The 19,884-nt window shown below is 41.4% G+C and overlaps 1 protein-coding gene across 1 annotated transcript in view; it reads right to left on the bottom strand.

The window, feature by feature from the left end:
• Positions 1–8,966: 8,966 nt before the first annotated feature.
• The window catches only part of LOC102497243 (actin-binding LIM protein 1-like), a 245,375-nt gene continuing 234,457 nt past the window's right edge, over positions 8,967–19,884 (bottom strand). Inside the window, exons 7-9 of the mRNA XM_006165121.3 lie at positions 16,140–16,227; positions 12,136–12,194; positions 8,967–9,164 (exon numbers count right to left, since the gene is read on the bottom strand). Of these exons, the coding sequence (XP_006165183.1) occupies positions 8,967–9,164; positions 12,136–12,194; positions 16,140–16,227 (345 nt within the window). The remainder of the gene's footprint in view (positions 9,165–12,135; positions 12,195–16,139; positions 16,228–19,884) is intronic.

Here is a 19,884-nt window from a genome sequence, read left to right as displayed (position 1 = left end):
GGATTTGAACTCAGGCACCCTAGACCCAGGGTGTCTTAGCCCCTGCCCTAAATGTCTGTCTATATGGTAAAAGTGAGGATTTGAACTCAGGCACCCTAGACCCAGGGCCCAAGTACATGTCTGTCTATATGGTAAAAGTACATGTGATCACTTATTTCCCATCAACATAGCTATGGGACAAATGGGGTGAAGATGTCAGAAAAACACTGAGATCAAGTAGTGGAGAAGAATGTCTGGGAACTGAAAACATTTGTAAGGCGGGGACTCCCTAAGAACACTGCATTAGCGCTCTGTGCTGGCGTGGGGTGGGTGGGAGACAGTGCTTCAGGACAGCAGATGTCTTCAGTTACGGGGGCTGCGAGGACAAAGGCCTGTTTTCATTAACCAGCATCCAGCAGGCTAAGTGAAGAGCCAAGTGCACACGGGAACTTCGGGGTCTCTCATAGGTTATTATCCTGGTTTTGCCAAGTGCAGGTGGGTCAGGGAGATCTTCTGCCTTTTCTGTGAGGTTGTACCTGGGGCTGACTCTGAAGTGTTTTGTTCTTGTACCACATGTGCCGACAGGAATAATGCTGAGAAAGCCCTAGCGAGGGTGGATATGTGTGTATGTGTGTACGTGTGTGTGTGTGTGTGTGTGTGTGTGTGTGTGTGTGTCTTCAAGGCTTTCTTCCAGGGATGAAAAATGCCATGGAAAAAAAAAGGTCTCTTGACTCAACTAGTGTATTTCAGATCAGTTTCTCTCCACTGTCCCTCCTGGGGGGTTTAGAGGATCCTGACAGTTCTGTAGGCTTTCATCGATGCCTTCATCTTGTCCATTTACGTGACTAATATTGTTGGGATAAAGATTGTAGGAGTTTTTAAACTATTTGAATTTTGATTGAGGCTCATTTGCTTCAGAGGGAGACGTCTCTGCTACTGCATCTTCAGACGACTTAGTGTTATCTGAGGAACAGCCAAGGTGTATGAGGAGCCTTGGAAAGTTCATGGGACATGGAATTGATGCATGAGTTTATCTGGGTGCAAAAACTTTTGAAACCTCTGCACAATTTTTCATAATAGGCATTTCCTCTGAGTTTTCTGAATATCCCTTGTATCTTGGAGATTCAGAAACTGCTCATCTTTCCTCGAATATTCCAGTTTGCCTTTGCCTTGTTCTGATCTCACTGTACGATGTAAGTAAGGCATCTTGTTTACGGTTACGTTACATTCTCGTCTCTCTTTACACAACGCCCCTTTTTGTTTTCCTACCTATATTGAAACAATGGGATAAAACACAAATACATATAGCTGTGTTGTACGGTGGAGTGAAAGGCTCATTTTAGAGTCAGATACTTCAAATCCGGGCTCAATTAACTGTGTGACATTACATGAGTTTTTCTTTTTCTTTTTTCATTTTGACTTTTCACTTCCTTGAACTTCAACTTCTCCATAAATTGTTTTGTTGTTGTTGTTGTTTTAATTTGTTTTTGATTTTTTGTTTTTGACTTCTTGGAGTTTCGACTACTCCATGTATGAGGGAGAAGGTATTGACAATAATGATGTCGTGAGGTTAAATAATACATACAAAGCTCCAGGCACCTGGCAAGGCACCTGGCAAGCAGTCAGCCTTTTCTAGATGTTTGGCCTCAGGCTAGATTTCTTAGTCAGAAAACCCTACATAGGAAAGGACATCACCGCCTCTGCTTTGCTCCTTGTGCCGGAAATGCCTCTCAAATGGGAGCTACATGGATGAGTTATCTACAGGGCTCTACAGTCACCATACCTGGATTCCTTCCCATCAGAACTCAGACACGGTAAGTTATCACAGGACAGGGGCAGCAGTCTCTCCGGCAGTTGACGAATGCCCTTCCCCTCCTGGAGAACCTGAACTGATTATGCATCCTCTTGGAGATGGTGACTTCCTGCCCACATCTCCACGTTAGTACTTACTGCCTTTCCCATGCCAGACAGCAGTGGCCTTGCACAGGCCTACCCAATGTGCCAGCTCCCTCTTTGCTGCCTCTTGAGCGGTGCTCAATGCTTAAACAACATACATAGATCAACTACTTTTTGCCTTAGTCTTTTTATGTATTTATTTACTTATTTATAATTTTGCTATAGAATGTGTGCATTCACTGGAGAGAGTGAGAGGGAGTGAGCAAGCACTCCCCAGGAGGGACAGCCACAGTGCAATCTTTTCTCCCCTCCATCCTCCTTTCAGGATTTCGAGCATGCATGTATACATGCCCAGTATGTTTTTCAAGCTGCCAGGTCTGAGACTCCAACTGCACAGTTGGCCATGTGGGATCTAACTGCCTTAACGTCCATGTCACAGGGACCAGCAAATGGCATAACGGTTACATCACTGGACTCCCATGTAGTCATCAGTGGTTCGAACCCTAGACCGGGCGGCTTAAACTTAAGCCATGTGCATGTGCATGTGTGCCCCAGATCCCGAGAGAATGGAGGAGAAGGGATTGCAGTGTGGCCATCCCCCCGGGGGGTGATTTCTCCCTTTCTCTCTCTCTATCTGGTGATTGCATGTACCCTATAGCAAAAACCTCTCTCAAAATAAATAAATAAATATTAATAAATAAACAGACATCCATGCCGCCAGCTGGCCCTGTCGTAGTTATTAATGGCTCTTAACATGTCTTTGTTCAACTGACAGAAGTTAGAGGTATTTCCCTTATGAAGACAATTACTTTTTTAAATTGGGCAATTATCTCTGCAGTATTATTCCTAAATATTGATACTTACTATAGAACTTTACATCTTAATTCTAATTTACTATTTTTTCTAATGCCAGAGGGCACATGTATGTAGGAGAGAGAGAGAGAGAGGGAGAGAGAGAGAAAGAAAGAAGGAGGGAGGGAGGAGGTAAAGGGATAGGGAGGGAAGGAGAGGAAGAGAAAAAGAAACACCCAATCATGCTGTAATCTACTTTCCTCTGATTTTCCATGCCATTGGGATCTGGGGCACATACACACATACTCAGTGTGTTTCTCAACTGCTGCAAAAAGACTCAAACCTTAGTTGCCCATGGGATCTGGCTTCTTCTGCATAGCATTTAACTGCTGTGCAACGGGATAGGCCTGGCATTTCAATTCGAAACATCTAGAATTCTCAATATGCTGAATTTTAAGTTAACAACGTTTTTTTCATTATTAAAAACAACTCCTTTTATTCTTCCAGCTGCTTTCTTTTCCTCATTGATATATAACTTGCTGGTATGGCTAAAACTTCTTCGAAAGTCTTGGCTATTCTGCCATAGAGCAGTGCGTGTCCACTCAAACTGAATCTTGTCTCCACCCTGAAAGAGCTAACTTACTTACATGATGTCCTTCTTTCAAATCCTAGTGACCATTAATCCAAGTCCAATGTCACCTCATTGGGCTGTAATAAAACTTTACAGAAGATCCCATTTCCAAAGATGATCCTTATATAAAATTATTTAACCTGAATTACTATTTCAACCTATTAGGGTATCCATAGCAACATGGTAATTATTACTTGAATTCGCTAACCCAACAGGTCAGCATTTTTGTTTCTGAAATTCTCCATAAGATTATGATGAACAAAATTATTCTCTTGCCTCTATTAAAAATAACGATGATTTCAGATATTTATCCCAAAAATTATGCTCAGTTTTTTAAAAGAATTATTTAATTTAATTTATTATTATTTTTAAAAATTCAATCAGAGAGAGACAGAGAAAGAGAGAGAGAAAGCAAGCTACCTTCAATTCGAAACATCTAGAATTCTCAATATGCTGAATTTTAAGTTAACAACGTTTTTTTCATTATTAAAAACAACTCCTTTTATTCTTCCAGCTGCTTTCTTTTCCTCATTGATATATAACTTGCTGGTATGGCTAAAACTTCTTCGAAAGTCTTGGCTATTCTGCCATAGAGCAGTGCGTGTCCACTCAAACTGAATCTTGTCTCCACCCTGAAAGAGCTAACTTACTTACATGATGTCCTTCTTTCAAATCCTAGTGACCATTAATCCAAGTCCAATGTCACCTCATTGGGCTGTAATAAAACTTTACAGAAGATCCCATTTCCAAAGATGATCCTTATATAAAATTATTTAACCTGAATTACTATTTCAACCTATTAGGGTATCCATAGCAACATGGTAATTATTACTTGAATTCGCTAACCCAACAGGTCAGCATTTTTGTTTCTGAAATTCTCCATAAGATTATGATGAACAAAATTATTCTCTTGCCTCTATTAAAAATAACGATGATTTCAGATATTTATCCCAAAAATTATGCTCAGTTTTTTAAAAGAATTATTTAATTTAATTTATTATTATTTTTAAAAATTCAATCAGAGAGAGACAGAGAAAGAGAGAGAGAAAGCAAGCTACCAGGTTTGGGACTTGAACTATGGTCGACTACATGGGAGTTTAGTGCCCTAACCACCATACCACCCGCTGGCCCCATTATGTCCAGTTCTACAGAGAAAGGGACATAGCAATGACCCATTATTAAGCTGCTAAATGACTAAGTTGTTAAAAGGCAGATACAATTTACTTACTTTTCTTGAAACATCATTTCCTTGCAGAGAAAACACAATTTGAAAACACAATTAGAAAAACATAGTTCCTGGGGCCAGCAAGAGGCATAGCAGATAAGGCACTGGACTTTCACATGGCCAACCACAGTTAAAGTCTCAGACTTAAAGGCTTAAAAATCAAGCCCAGCATGTGTCTATGTGTGCCCAAAAATCCCAGGAGGAGAATGGAGAAGGGACTACAGCTTTGCCCTCCCTCTGAAGTGTAATTTTTCACTTTCCCTCTCTCTCTCTCTCTCTGGCGAGTGCACATGCCCAATAGCAAAAAATCCTAAAAAAGAAAAAAAAAAAAACAAGTATAGTTCTTTCTTCTGGTGCCATTAATAATAAAAGAAGGGGGAGTGAGGTCAGGAGGGATGGAGATGGCAAGATATAGAAAGAATTATATATGGCTATGATTATTCAAGTATTTTATCATTAAGATTGGGCAAATAATCTTATTTTGACCAAGAAAAGAAGGGAGGCTTTGGTAAGAACTTTGTGTTGTATGTGTGTGGCTGTCCTCCCTCAGTCTCTCGGGACGAGGGGTCACTGTGCCCTGCATTTACTGCATTTATCCCCCCAGCATGCCTTCACACACTCACTTTTGATTTCAACAAGATTTTGTAAATCTTCTTCAACAACAACAAAAAATTAACAAAGAAAGGCCTCACTGGAAGATAGGCAGTTCAATTTAATAGGAGAAAGAAGAAAATGGCATTAATCACTAATCAGTAGCTAGATGTGTGACAAAGTCTGTCTTTGCGTTTTCTTCATGAAATGTTTGTTAGTGGCCTTCTAAGTGCCTCCCTCCTGGCTGGCTTCACTGGATGCTTTGACTTTGTCTGTCTATCCTACCATTCAGAAGACACAGCCACAGAATGAAAATCAATGAAAGAGATCTTGTTTATGTTTTCACTTCAACTCTCATTATTGTTCAAATAGTGACCATTAAAAACACTTACCAGAGCTCTGCCTGTTGAGTAAGTGGAGAAACGATGCTTTCCATTTACTTTTAAACTATGGGCCACCGTACATGCTGGGAGCTCAGGAGAGTGCGCTGCCCGCCCCCCTCCCCCCATTAGCAGGAGCTGGGATGCAACAACTACTTCATCTAATTTGGATTCATCCAAAGCCATGCTCTAAGGAGACACTCCAGGCAAGTGGCAACCGGGTCAGCATGGTCTTAGGAACAACCTAGGGACAACTACTGAGATAAGGTGACTGACACCTTCTACTGGGTCCTGTTTAGGTTCACTAGACAAGGTGGTGATAATAGCTGCAGAAGAAGGAATACTTTTAAAAATCTGCACACACTCAACGTCCACTGCTAAGTAAAAAAAGGGTGAAATGAACTCCTTCAGAAAAAGAACTTGTGTTTGGAGAGGAGGCAGGAGGGTGCTCTGAGCACACACCAGGTCTCTGGAGACAGTTTCAAAAATGCCATCAGTCATTATAAGACATCTTTCCAGTCTAAATATTTTTTAAAGATTTATTTTATTTAATTTATTCACTCATCTATTTTAATTTGACCAGACACACATACACACACACACACACACACACACACACACACACACACACAAAGAGAAAGAAAGAGAGAGAGAGCGTGCACACGCTACTAGGTCTGGGATTTGAACCATGGTTGGCCATGTGGGAATGTCCAGCACTGTATGTTTACCTGCTTGAGGAATTGTAAAGACACAGCAAAAAAGATAAAGTACCTAAAGTAAAAACCGGAAATGGAGTACTATGTAATGTAGTGACATCAATAACGTAACAGTATTACTTCCTCATTCTAAATTTACATAAAGCCTCTAATTGGCTTCTTTTAAATAACAGACACGCTGTATTTGCTTACACAGTATAGATTTACAAGTGCACACATTATAATAGGCGCATGTTAGTGTCAAACCAAAAAGGATCGCATGCCCACTTTGTAGGTCAGTCAATTCATGCTTGAGCCTCCAAAGATACAGCAGAAAAGCAAGTGACCACTCAAGATTATTACACACTCGGTCCTGGGAATACCACGTGCTTTGTCTCGAAGGAATTATACATGCTTAGTTCTGAGTTTTACAAACAGACAAAATTTGCTATTCATATAAAATTCACGCAAGTGAAGCTGGTATAGGTTTTTCTTAAGTAATTCTATTTTTATTATTTCCTCATAATTTAGGTGAAAGGAAAAGGAGGGGGAATTTTTGAATGTAAACACTAAAATGACTTTTCTACCATAAATTTGCCTTTTTTCCGTAACAAAACCAGGACTTCTTTTTGGGGCACAGAGTACTGGATGCCCCTACCAGTAGAGTCAGTTTATCTAAAGCTAAGGGTGTTTCATTTTATGTGGCAAAAATGAGCTGCGGTAACGGTCAAAGCACTTAAAAGACAAAATTATCTGTGACTTGAGAACTGCACCTCTTTGGACTTGCCAGGCTTCCTGAAGGGTCTAGGGAGTCCTTCCTCAATTGCCAATGGGTGAGAGGGGACCTTGATAAACGGCCTGATTTCTCTGCCAGGTCCCAAGCTGTTTACAACTTTCTGTGATGGAGCTAACGTTGACTTCAGTGATATTTACAGCTGGATAATGAGAATCAGATGTTCCTTTTGAACAACAAGGAAGAGAGAAGTTATTAAAAGCAGATTTTTTTTTTTCCTTTCTCTCTCTCCCCTTCTCAAGATACTCCAAAATCTCTTAAAATCTCTTACATTTAAGGGTCTGGAGCAAACCAACACATTTTACATTTGATGGGGGAATTTTTCTTCAAATCACAAAAATGTGTTACATGGCTGTAGACATAGGCTACCAAAATATAAGCCCATTTGCATGAAGACTGTGCTTCTATTGCAGGGGGGAGAAACTGATCGAAAAAGCAACTTTTTGCCAAGTAGAGGCCCAGATGCCGAGCGATTCTTATTTGTAGTGGGGACCATCTTTGGCTGTTCCGCTGGATTTGTAAAACTTCAAACCCGCTGTGGGGAAGACTCTGCCAACTGGAGCAGAGGCTTTAAAGTAAGAGGGAAGATAGGAGTCAGAGTGTAACCCAGCATCCGGGGCCAGCACCGGCAGCCGGCCCAGGCCCAGGCGGGGAACCCAAGTTTGCACGTCGTGCCATTAATGACCTGTGTACCTCGGGCTCAGGCGTGCTGCTCTACCTGATTCCATTCTCTATGTGAAGAAGCGTAACTCTGAATTCTATACTTTCTCCAAGTTATTTAAAGAAAGAAGGTGACATTTTACTAAAAATAGATAGAAACCTCCCTCTTCTCATCCTCGGTGCAGTTCTGGCAAGCACGGAAATAAGTGTAGGCACGAAGCCCTGCCCACAGGCCTGTGCTGCAGTCCCGTCAAAATGGGTTTTATTGGGACCAAGAAGGAACTGCAGAGAATCTTTTTCTATTGGGTTGCATAAAAGTCATGACATATTTTTGCATGACTTTTTAGACAACCCAGCAGTTTACCAGGCCAAGGTTTTCATTGGTTCTCAGAGACCCCCAAAGGTCAAGTCTGTGCATGGAACATGGGCTCCTGCCTTGCTGCTCCTCTGGCGAGCTGGCTGGGTCCTCTCTCTGCTCCTGGGCAATGCCCTGGGCATCTCACACTGTTCCCTCCTTATCCTCCACCAGCGGCCCCTGAGCACAGCCTTGGCCAGTACTTGGTGCTCTCTGTCTGTCTTCCTAGGTTTTTCTCTCGCTGTCCCGTTGCAGTGAGAGAGAATGGGAAGCCTGAGTTACGGGCTCACGGAATCCAATCCTGGCTCTTCCATTTATTGGTGTAACTGTAGGGAAGTTCCTGGCTATGATGGGTCACGGTCTCAGTCTCCCTCTCTGTGAAGTGGGCATAAGACCAGCTACCTCACAGGAGTTCTTAGGAAAGCAAAGGAGAAAAGGGGCCTGCGCTCGTCCGTTTCCCTTCCCACTTCCCTACTCCTTGCCCTGCCGAGCAGTCTTCCATTCAGTTCCAAGCTTCTGCTGTTTTCTTTACCAGGCCCTCCCCTTGTCCCTTATCTCCACATGTTCAAATCTTATCTAGCCTCTGAAGCTACACTTTAGACCGCCCCACCGGGGAAGTGTTCCCGAGACCTTTCCCTCGTCTGACATTCCAAAGAAGGTGACCGATGAGATCCATAATCCTGTGATGGTCCTGCCCCATTTTATAATGACTTATCTGTCTTTAGGAGGCTAGAGCGACTGTGTCCAGCCCAGCAGGACACCTGAGCACTTGGCAAATATTTGTTCAATGAACGAATATGGGAACACAGGACCAAAAGGCGGCTTCTGATGTGCGCGTTTCCACAAAGACAAGGCTTAGCCACAGCTTTGAATGAAAACATCGACCAGAGGAAAACAGCCAGAATCAGTGTGAGAGGCGCTCGTGGGGTGAGAAAAGCATCTGCCATCAGCAGGAGCTGAAGAAATTACTCAAGAAAAGCAGCTGTGGGGTGGGGATGAGGGGAGGTGGGGGAGCGGCAAAAGCCCGGGCCCAGGACAGCGGCCTGGCTCAGCTTGTAGCCTCGGCCCAGACGCAGCGCCAACCTGCAGAGACGGGGACCGTCCTGTGCGTCGAATCAGACTTTTGGGATAAAAGAAATCAGATGAGGAACGATGAATGTTTGGTGGCTGCCATGAAACATGAAGAAAAGGGAAGAATGAACAAAGAAATACCCTCAATTCAGAAACACTATTTTTTAAAAAAAAAGCATCTATGGGGGAAACTAATTTGATAACAAACTTCAAGTAGCATTGCTTTAGTTGATGTATGTACCTCTTGTACCAATTTTCGGGCCCATGTTTAAAAGCATATTAACTAGTCTTCAAGTTACAATGTATTTATCTAAGTTCCAGTCTCCCTGGGTTCCTTTCCATTTATTTTGGCTTAGACATTCTTATAACATATGAAGGGTAAGAAGTCAATAAAGCCAACTGAGAGAAATGCTTAAGAATCTGTTGTTACAAACACCTCATGAGTTTTTAAGTACCAAGAATGTGGATTACTCAGTGGGGTTGCTAAAAGATTCTTAAAACATTTTTATTTTGCCATGGAAACTGCACTAATGGTGAAGGCCTGAAATCCTGGCTCATGACTTGTCATCTGCAGACACACCCTTAAGAATGCACAAGGTGGATTTCAGTATTCAGAACCTATTTCCCTTTAAGCTCCATTGACATCTGCCTGAACCCCTACTCTGGGCACATCAGAGTGTGGGGTGCATCTTCCACCTCACTACTGGGCTTTCCAAAGACAGGGAGCCAAGGCACTGACCCGAGCTCCCAAGTAGTAAATGTTGGGTTTGAGAGAGCAGCTTTGGAATTCTCTGGGAAGCTTACTAAAAGAAGAAAACAATAGCTCCTCTTGGCCAGGATGAGTGGAAATATTTCTCTAGTTGTTTTCCTAAGCTTATCCAGACAGTTCCATCAAGATGTGATCGTGTGTTGATTTAAAAAAAAAAATCATTTTCATAACACAATCTGCAATCTCAAGCAATCTTTACAGAGAAAAGACACACGTTCCATTCAGTCTGGCCTCATTAGCATTTCTTTCTTCATGTCCCCCAAAAGTCTTCATCAGTGATGAAGTAGAAACGATTATGCAAAAATCTGAAGCACCACTGTGCAAATGGCTAGCTACTTGGGTGGCTTCTGGGCCACATCTCCAAGCCATGTTGTTGTGAATTTTATATTCTAATGATAAAAGTGACAACATGTACTATCGTTAATGTTCTTAACAATTTTAAAGATAACCCACTTCCAAAACACGCCATGGTTTCTCAGAAATCCCAGAGTGTAGTGCTCAGAGCTGGGTGACTGTTCCAACATATGCCAGTCTGGTTAACAAGCTTCATGAATATGTTCGTGTGCATGGAAACCGATTTCTGGAATAAAAGCCATTGCTGTATGTCAGAAAGTTGTACGTCAGAAGTTGTATGAAGCTGTACATCAGAGACAGAGAACAAAACCATCCTAATATTGGTGGATGGATTCTTTCTAGCTGTTCTTGTCTTTTTACTCAATTATTCTGAGAAAAAGCATTTTTTGTTTTTGATTTTTTTTTCTTCACTTAAAGTGTGCTCCTAGTAAATGTAAAATTCTAAGAGAACTGCTTTTGTTCAGGGTCGTAGGCAAGGGGCCAAGTTTCTAACATACCCAAATGGTAAAATGTCTCTATCTGGTTTATGGATGCCGATAAAGAGGAAAAGGAAAAAAGCAAAGGGACGGGACCAGCAGTTAGCGTAATGGCTATGTCGCTGGACTCCCACGTAGCTGACCATGGTTCAAGTCCCGGACCTGGTGGCTTAAACTCATTCCGGGCACGTGTGCGTGGTGCCCAAGATCCTGAGAGGAGAATGGAGGAGAAGGGATTGTGGCGTGGCCACCCCCCACCCCCCCGGGTGGTGATTTCTCACTTTCTATCTCTCTGTCTCTGTCTGTCTGGTGAGCGCACGTGCCCTATAGCAAAAAACCTCTCCAAAAAAAAAAAAAAAAGAAAAAGAAAAAGAAAAAAAGAAAGCAAAGGGACAAAAGCTGTGAGTACATGTGTTTTGTTGCAAAGAGTAAAGAAAAGACTAGAAAATAAGAGCTGCAGTCCCCAAGGCAGAAGGCAGAGGGATCTGAAAAGTCAGAGCAGATGGGGCTCACTGATGATCACTTCTCAGAACAAAGGTTCCCCTCTGGAGGTGACATTAGTGATCAGAGCCCATGGACAGACTGTGGTGGTGCTGCTGCTGGGGATGGCAGAGCTCCTGATGCCTCCAAAGGCAGGTCAAGAAGAGGTGGTAGCACGCTCTGGAATGTGGCATGTGGCTTGCAAAATAAATCCAGGCCATTCTTTTCCTTGAGACAGCTAGGGAATAAAGTCCAACTCCAGGTTCCCCCTAAGTTAGCTGTTCTGAGGGACTGGGGACTGGGATTCACTCTGTTGATTGTTCTGAAAAATAGCCATATCTGAAACACATACAGATGACAACTGTGACCTTACAACTGCGTATGGAGTTCTGAAGCAGGTAAAATATTCCCATTTGGAATATTTGGGGGTGTTCTGAGAATTAACTAGTGGACTAATTTGCATGTCTCACATGTCTTATTATTTTTCTCCAAAGGTTTTATCTGAAAAATCACTAGTCTTTTTATTTTTAAAATGTATTTGCTTTTTGGAACTAGAGGCTGCTCTGGTGGATTTGGATTTGATAGATTTGAAAGGTCAGGTCAAAGTATTAACGACTGAGAAAAGATGCAGGAGCTGGGGCTGGAGGGGTGCCTCGAGGACTAAGTACACAAAAGGCTGGCAAGAAGGTTACCAGCTGTTAAACTTTGAACTTGATGAGTCACTTTTTCCCATCTGTGTGGTTTGACTTTCCCGTGAATGCTTTCCTGAGAAGGTGACTATTGAGGCATGGCTTACTTTAGCCAATACGATCGTTTGGAACAAAACATCCAGCAATACATTTAAGATAGGAGGCAGCTTCCCCCTGACCAAACTGCCTTTGATCTTGGTTTATATAGGGGGGAAAAGTCAGTACAGAGTAAAGTCATCCAAGTCCTAGCCCCAAGACTTAATGGCCACCAGGCATCGCGGTTCTCATTGTTTCCTTACCCGCAGCTTCTCCTCTGTCTTAGTAGATTGCTTACAGTCGGGATGCCACACGGTGGAACCTGGAGAAACACAAGGCACCAGTAAGAGTAAAGGAAATGGAAAGAAGTCACAGTCCTATTAGCCAGAACTCTGCGGGTGGCTCATTTCCCTCTTCCCCTGTCATAGGAAAGTGTTAGAGACCCGTGCCCAAGTGAATGAAGACACAGAAATCCAACGACTTCCAACTCATGGTGAGTTTTCCTTATCCAGCCCAAGCTTGTTCGATTAAGATCATAATTCTAGACCACAGAGATCACTAGCTAGGCATAAGAGTGTTTTAATGCAAGACATATTTCATTCTTGATTGGTTCTAAAAAAAAAAAAACAACACTATTTTGTAGTTAAGTAGTATTTGAGTACTTACTGAAAGCCGCATTTAATTTTAGAAATAAAGGTTCTGTTTATAACTAGCAAGCAATTTAGTTGAGGGAAATAAAGTCAAATAATATTGTCTATATCCAGAAGCAAGTTATTGAATTAGTTAATTTAACAATAATACATAGTCATCTACAAAGAAATAAGAAATTAAGCTAACTAATAGAAAGGTTAAAAGTTACATGATAAATCCAAAAGCTTCCTTTAGCCTTCAACTTTTTTAAAGAATTATTTATTTATTTAATTCCGTTTGTTATTATTATTTTTTAATTTGACCAGAGAGAGAGAGAGAAAGGGAAAGCATGAAAGCGAGCGACCAGTCCAGGACTCAAACTGTGGTCAGCTATGTGGGAACCCAAGGTCCTACCTACTGGCCCCAGCCTTCAACCTTTTAATTAACTAAAAAAATGGCTTTACTTTTAAACTAGTGAAGTATTTAGATATTATTTTCTTTTCCTGAGTCAACAGTCTCACTTTCTCGGATTATGGAGCACTTTGTGAATGGTACTTAGCATCACAAAATTAAGCAAAACACTTATCTCCAATAAAACATATTTATTTATTTATTTTGAAGAGGTTTTTGCTATAGGGCACGTGCGCTCGCCCAGAAAGACAAAGAGAGACAGAGGCAGAAAGCGAGAAATCACCCCCCCAGGGGGGATGGCCACACCACAATCCCTTCTCCTCCATTCTCCTCTCGGGATCTTGGGCATGCATATACACGTGCCCAGGGTGGGTTTAAGCCACTGGGCCGGGGACTCGAACCACGGTAGACTACACGGAAGTCCAATGACATAGCCATTATGCCACCTGCTGGTCCCAAAATGCTCTTATTTTGTAAGAACAAAATGCTTGTTCATATTATTTTATGACTAGATACAAAAGATATAAGGGAACTTCAAAAAGTGCATAGAAAAATATAATTGAAATATGGGCTTACTTTGAAGCAAAAAATGAAATCTATCTGTACTATTTCCATAATACGCATTCTTTATGAACTCTTTGAATCATGTTACTCATATGATTATGGAAATAGTTGATCTGTAAGTCCTGTGTCTGTATAAGGCTATGTGGAAATGGGCAATACTGAATGAGTACATAAAAAGACTTAAAAAAAAAAGTCATTAAGTAAAAGCAATGAGTAAATTATATAACTGTAATATTAAATATAAATATAGAAATGTGAATGCATGGTAGGAATACCAAACGTTTTACATTTTGTGGTTTAAATCTTTATCTCTCAAAGCAGCTACCTGTGTGTTCTAGAAGTCACCAAATTAAAATAACTTGTGAATTACTTTATACCACTGATCCAAACTAATACTAAATTACTATAAAGAAAAGATACATTTTATATCAGTATAATACTTTAGTCCCTATTTAACAGTTATTTCCATCTTGCTTAACCCACAGTCAAAAAGGAAAGAAAGAAAATAAACAAAAACCAAACAGACATATAGGCCCATTCAGCACCAGCACTGGCTCAGAGGCTGACAACAAAGCACAGGAAATCCTCTTAATTCAGAGAGCGAAGGGGTCGGGGTCAGGGTCAGGCCCAGTCCCAGGTCTAGGCCCAGGTCCAGGCCTAGGCCCAGTAGAAGCATTTGCTGTCAAGGTCCCATTGAGCAGGAGTCACTGGCCAGAACCCTGGGTCTGCGCACAATGCCAACATCATTCTCCAGGGGACAGTTGACCTGGAGAAAACAGCAGATGCTAAGGAAGATGAAACTGCTCAAACATCAAAGATGTACTGAGAGGGGAGGAAAAGGGTACTGAAGCACAATTGCAGAAGAGATTTATGATGACCCCTAAATTCTGAAAGTGGTCTTAGCAGACAGTTGTGGGTCTGTAAGATGAATGTGCTGTATTTGTGCAAGACTGGAAACCACCCTCTCCATAGAGCTCCTTCCAGCATCACTTTGTACAGAGCTGCATTCCGGGTCTCTGAGTCTCAGTTCCTAGCAGTTACAGGGCTGTCACGCCCTCCTGTCTTTGTTTTTGAGCAATAATTGACACATTAAGATCTAAAACTAAGTCTGGAAACTAAAGGAAGAATAAATCTGCTTCACACTGAAAAATGCAAAGCGACACCTGCCAATTGCCATGGCTGATATCTAGCCTGTCCTTGGGAAAGTGTGTCACAGAAAGCCTACATGAGACTGCAGATGTGGATGTTAGTGCTTGTCTACACAGGGCCCTTCAAATTCAGTGATGCTTTTGTTATTTTTATATTAAAATTTTTTTTAGAATTATTTTTATTTAACTTTATTTATTCATTTCAATTTGACCAGAGAGGGACAGAGTGAGAGTGAGAGAGCCAGAGAGAGAGAGAGAGAGAAAGCAAGCAAGCTGCCAGGTCCAGGACTAGAACCACAGTTGGCCATGTGGGAGTCCAGTGCCCTTAGCCACCACACCACCTGCCGACCCCCAAATTCAGTGATGCTTTTAATCACAATTTTTAAGAGTGATCATTCTAAACCTTAAAGGAAGTTGGGACTATTTTTTGTTTTCTAGCTAGTCATTTTAAGGGGGGGGAACTCAGGGCTTTGCTTTAATATTCAAAAAAGATTTCTGTAGGCTTTCCTTAGTGGCAGAAAAGCCAAATTCAGAGAACAAAGTAAACCATTCATTAAATACACACACAGGGTAATGTATTGTACAAAGAAAAATGAAGAAATGACACACAAAGGCAATTGAGACCCAGTAATTACCAAAACTAAATGAGCAATAGTTCTTATGGTTTTTGCTAATTTTACTGATAAACCCTTGTCTTTTTCCAGCTAAAAATAGTAAAATGCTTGCACAGATGGTGCTATTTGACTAGAAGAGAATCCTCTCTTACAGTCTTTTCAAGAAGCTTCAGAATTTTAAGAGACAAAAATTGATCATCATTTTATACTGGAAAAATTTCTCAAAATTATTTTTGATTGAAAAACATAAAGTCTAATGGCTTCCTAATAGCAAGTACTTCCTGGCCACCAGAAACTTCTCAATTTCTCTTTCAGGGATTTTGGGTGTGTTCTCTCTCATTCTTTCTCATTCTCTCTTCAAATATAAGAGCCATGTCATCTTACTGGGATGAAATAAGTCTGTGATGTAATTCATCAAATATAAGATTTTCTTCTGGAAAGCCAGAGAAGAGCACCCTGGATAGGCCTGAAAAAGTCTTTCTCACAGGATAGCGAAAGAAGAAAAGACAAAGTTGCCATCAAATAAGTAACATGGCTAGAAATTTCTAGAAATGCTTTCTCTCTCTTGATCTTTTGTTTCCAGACATATTCCTGAGCACAGCTGGAGAGGAGGTATTGCTCATTTTCACTCTTCCTCACATCCCTGGCATCGAAGTCCTCATTCCAAGTAGTAACATGAGTTTATTCATTAACAGCCTTGGGGGCTCACTGCCAGCATGTCTATTGCTTGGCCGATGAATACTAACTGATGAGGTAACTTTTGGCCATGCTCATGCAGGATTTGGATAGCCTTGTTGCCTTGTTGCTAATGTCTCCTTCTCTAAAAACAATTCGACAAACATAGGAAGGGTTTCTTTCCCAAGTAAGGAAAACTTATGGTGTGCTTGAGTCCACCCTTACCTTGAAGATACATTTCCTCTCCTTCTGTGAACATCTGGTTGCATCTGCTGCATCGTGCACAGCTGGGGTGATAATGTTTGTCACCCGCCTGTGTAAGAAAAGGTAGGGAACATTTAGTCTCCTCTTTGTCATGACTCCTTGACTCCTTTCCGGACTTCAGGACTTAGGAAGAAAGAGATGCTGAGGTAGGAAAAATAATTGTCCAGTTGACGGAACTGCCTACACCAACAGCCCTGAAAGCTAAAGCTAACCTCACTGGAACAGGAAGGAGCTGAAGGACCAGCTTTTCATGCTTGCCTCTCAGTTTCTGGCTTCCCTTTCTCTCTTCACCTGTGCTTTCCTGGAGGGTTCCCAGTTACACACCGTATGACTTTAATGAGCCTACTCCACTGCTCAACCCCCACCGCAAAAGCATAAACATCCTAATTCATGTTGGAGGCTAATGGCGGTTTATGACGAACTAGTAAAACAAATGGTCCTCACGTTCGCAGGTTCTGACTTTCTTGGCTAAACAATGTGATAATAATAAAATCTACCCAACTTGCATCAGGGAAGGGGAAAACCATGGTAAAAGACACCATCTACTACTTTTTTCTTAGAAAGAGCCCAAATTCTTTTCTGTCCTGCTTATAAGAATCTTCTACCAAAGTTTTACATTAAGAGTTTTCTTGGACCAGCAGTTAGCGTAATGGCTATATCGCTGGACTCCTACGTAGTCGACCGCGGTTCGTGTCCCGGACCCGGTGGCTTAAAACTCATGCCGGGCGCATGTGCGTGCGTGCCCAAGATCTCGAGAGGAGAACGAAGGAGAAGGGACTGCGGCGTGACCATCCCCCCTGGGGGGTGATTTCTCATTTTCTGTCTCTCTGTCTCTGTCTGGCGAGCACACACGCCCTATAGCAGAAACCTCTCCAAAAAATAAAAAAAATTAAAAAAAAAAAGAGTTTTCTGAGGAAGGCATTTTACGGAGGTGGTTCTTCATTAGTCATGGACATTTCGCATTCCTAAATATGACAGATGCCATCACAGCAGGTGTTGACTTCCTTAAAGCAAAGTGTCACTAGACACAGGGACAATTCTCTAGACAGGTGCCAGGCCACATTAAAATCATGGTTCAAATACTTGCCTGATAGAACAAAATCCCTTCATTCACAGCTTAGCAAAAATGTTTCATCAACTAAAAATTATCAAATGTACTCTGTGATTAAATCATTTTTAGTAATCGCCTGTGAAAACTACATTTGTACCAACCATAGGCAAGAAAGTACTGAGAATGAGAGGGGCTATATCCTGTATCTGAACCTGCATTAAGCTGCCACCGGAAGTCAGAGGTCAGGCGTGATTCCTTTGTCACACCCTCCTTTTTTTTTTCAAAGCCACATAGCAACCGGGGCGTGAGACGATGGTCAGCTACTCAAGATAATCAAGCGGAAAAAAGAGTTATTTAAATTAGGAACTAGGAGCAAAATATTTTCAGTGGTGTCTGTCGGTGAACCCCAGAAATGGTTGTCTTGTTCTTGTCCACAAGCTACTTTTAATTAATTTTATTTTAGTTACTTATTTTTTTAGAGAGATTTTTGCTATAGTTATATATGCTTGTCAGAGACACAGAGAAGGACATAGAAACAGATAGTGAAAAATTACACCCCCAGCAGGCTGGTCACACCACAATCCCTTTTCCTCCATTCTGCCTTGGGATTTTGGGCATGCACATAACACACGCCCGGGATGAGTTTCAAGCCACCAAGTCTGGGACTCGAATTGCAGTTGACCATGTGGAAGTCCAGCATCTTAACCACTATACCACCTGTTGGCCTGTGCTTTTTATTTATTTTAATAATTTTTTTGGCTTGTTTTTGGAAGGTAAAAGGAGGGGTGACAATGGCAAAAGAAGCTAAGGAAATATCAACACAAAATACTGACTGTTCTTGAGACATCTGGGTCAAATGTGTGTAAAAGAAGGAAGAAAGGAGATATTACTGAGTTCTTAGTTTTTTAATTTTTTCCCCCCTCCAAATTTGCCAGAGGGTACATGTGCTCCCCTGGGAGAGATGGACAGTGAAGGGATCGGGGTGAGTGAGAAAACATCCTGCAGGGGGATGACCATGCGGCAATCCCTCCTCTCTTCATTTATTCTTTCAGGGTTTGGGGCACATACACACGTGCCCAGCTCGTTTCTCATGCTGCTGGGCCAGGACTCATACTGCACAGTCATGTGGGATCCAGTTACCTACCCGCCACACCAGCTGGCCCCTAAATACTGAGTTCTAAACCAGGTTGGCTTAACTAGGATGTCAGTATTGAGAGGTCTAAGCGATTCTAGACAATCTCTGGATTATTAAGAAATGTATGTGAACGAATAAAGGCCCTTTAGAGATGGCAGGTGGTGTGGTGGTTAAGGTAGCTGGACTGCCACATGGCCCACCATGGTTCAAGTCCTGGACCTGGAGGTTTGCGTTCTAACTTTCTCTCTCTTTCTCCCCATCCTCACTCGGGTCAATTTAAAACATAATAATAAATAATTTTTTTAAAAAAGAATAAAGGTCCTTTGGGCTGACCCCCCCTGCCTAGCAGTTAAGGGAGCAGAATCCCACATGGCCAACCACTTAGTTCAAACACTGACCCCTGCAGCTTAAAAGACACTGGGGCATATATAACACACGGTGCCCCAAATCTGAGCAGGATGGAGAAATGGAGGAGAAGGGGCTGCGGTGTGGCCACCCTCCAATGGGGCATACTTTTATCTCTCCCCTCTCTGAAGAGTGCATGTGCCCACTAGCAAAAGAAAAAATAAGAATAATGACTCACAGAAATTTGGTATAATCTGCAATGAAAAGTACACCTCTCGGTGTAAGCTAGGAATAAAAGAAAATTCATCAAGCCAATAAAGTGTATTTACCATATTTGGCGATGAAACATTAGATACATTCTCATTAAAGTCAGAAATATACAGTAAAAATGTATATTTACTAATATAATTTTACATTGTTTTAGTCTCAATGTGACAAGAAAAAGGAATGAATATATACATCATTAATAAAATAGTTCAGTCAAGTGACTAGATAAAAAAGCTAACATATAAAACCCATTATTTCTTATTCATTATCAATAAAAATTAAGTAAGTGTAATGGTAAAGCAGGACCCCATTTGGAATAGCAACAAATAAACCCTACAATGCAAGATGTACATGAAGAAAATTATAGAACTTAACTGAAAGACACGAAATACCTAAATATAAACATACGATACTCGTATGAACATAAAAGACCTATTAAGGGACCAGCAGTTAGCGTAATGGCTATGTCGCTTGACTCTAACGTAGTCAACCGTGATTTGGAGTCCTGGACCTGGTGGCTTAAACTCATGCCGGGCGCATGTGCGTGTGTGCCCAAGATCCTGAGAGGAGAATGGAGGAGAAGGGATTGCGGCGTGGCCAACCCCTCTGGGGAGTGAGCATACATGCCCTATAGCAAAAACCTCTCCAAAAAAAGAAAAAACAAAAAGACGTATTACAAAAGTAAAAAAGACATGTAAACATAAATACTGCAAAGATGATTTATCTAAAATGAAACTATTAATAAAATGCATTCCTAATCAAAATACCCACAAGAGTTTCCTTTATAGGTGTGGTTTTTCTTTTTTCTTTTTCTTTTTTTTTTTTCATTTTAACCTTAAAAGGGGTTAATTTGGTCAGAAGAGGCACCTTTTCTGTTTATATTGTGGCTTTTTTTTTTTTTTTTTTAT

The sequence above is a fragment of the Tupaia chinensis genome, unplaced genomic scaffold (genome assembly GCF_000334495.1).
Source record: "Tupaia chinensis unplaced genomic scaffold, TupChi_1.0 Scaffold143797_1, whole genome shotgun sequence".
Taxonomy (NCBI): domain Eukaryota; kingdom Metazoa; phylum Chordata; class Mammalia; order Scandentia; family Tupaiidae; genus Tupaia; species Tupaia belangeri.
The sequence above is the reverse complement of the archived record's forward strand: the minus strand, read 5'-3'. Positions and strand labels throughout refer to the sequence as shown.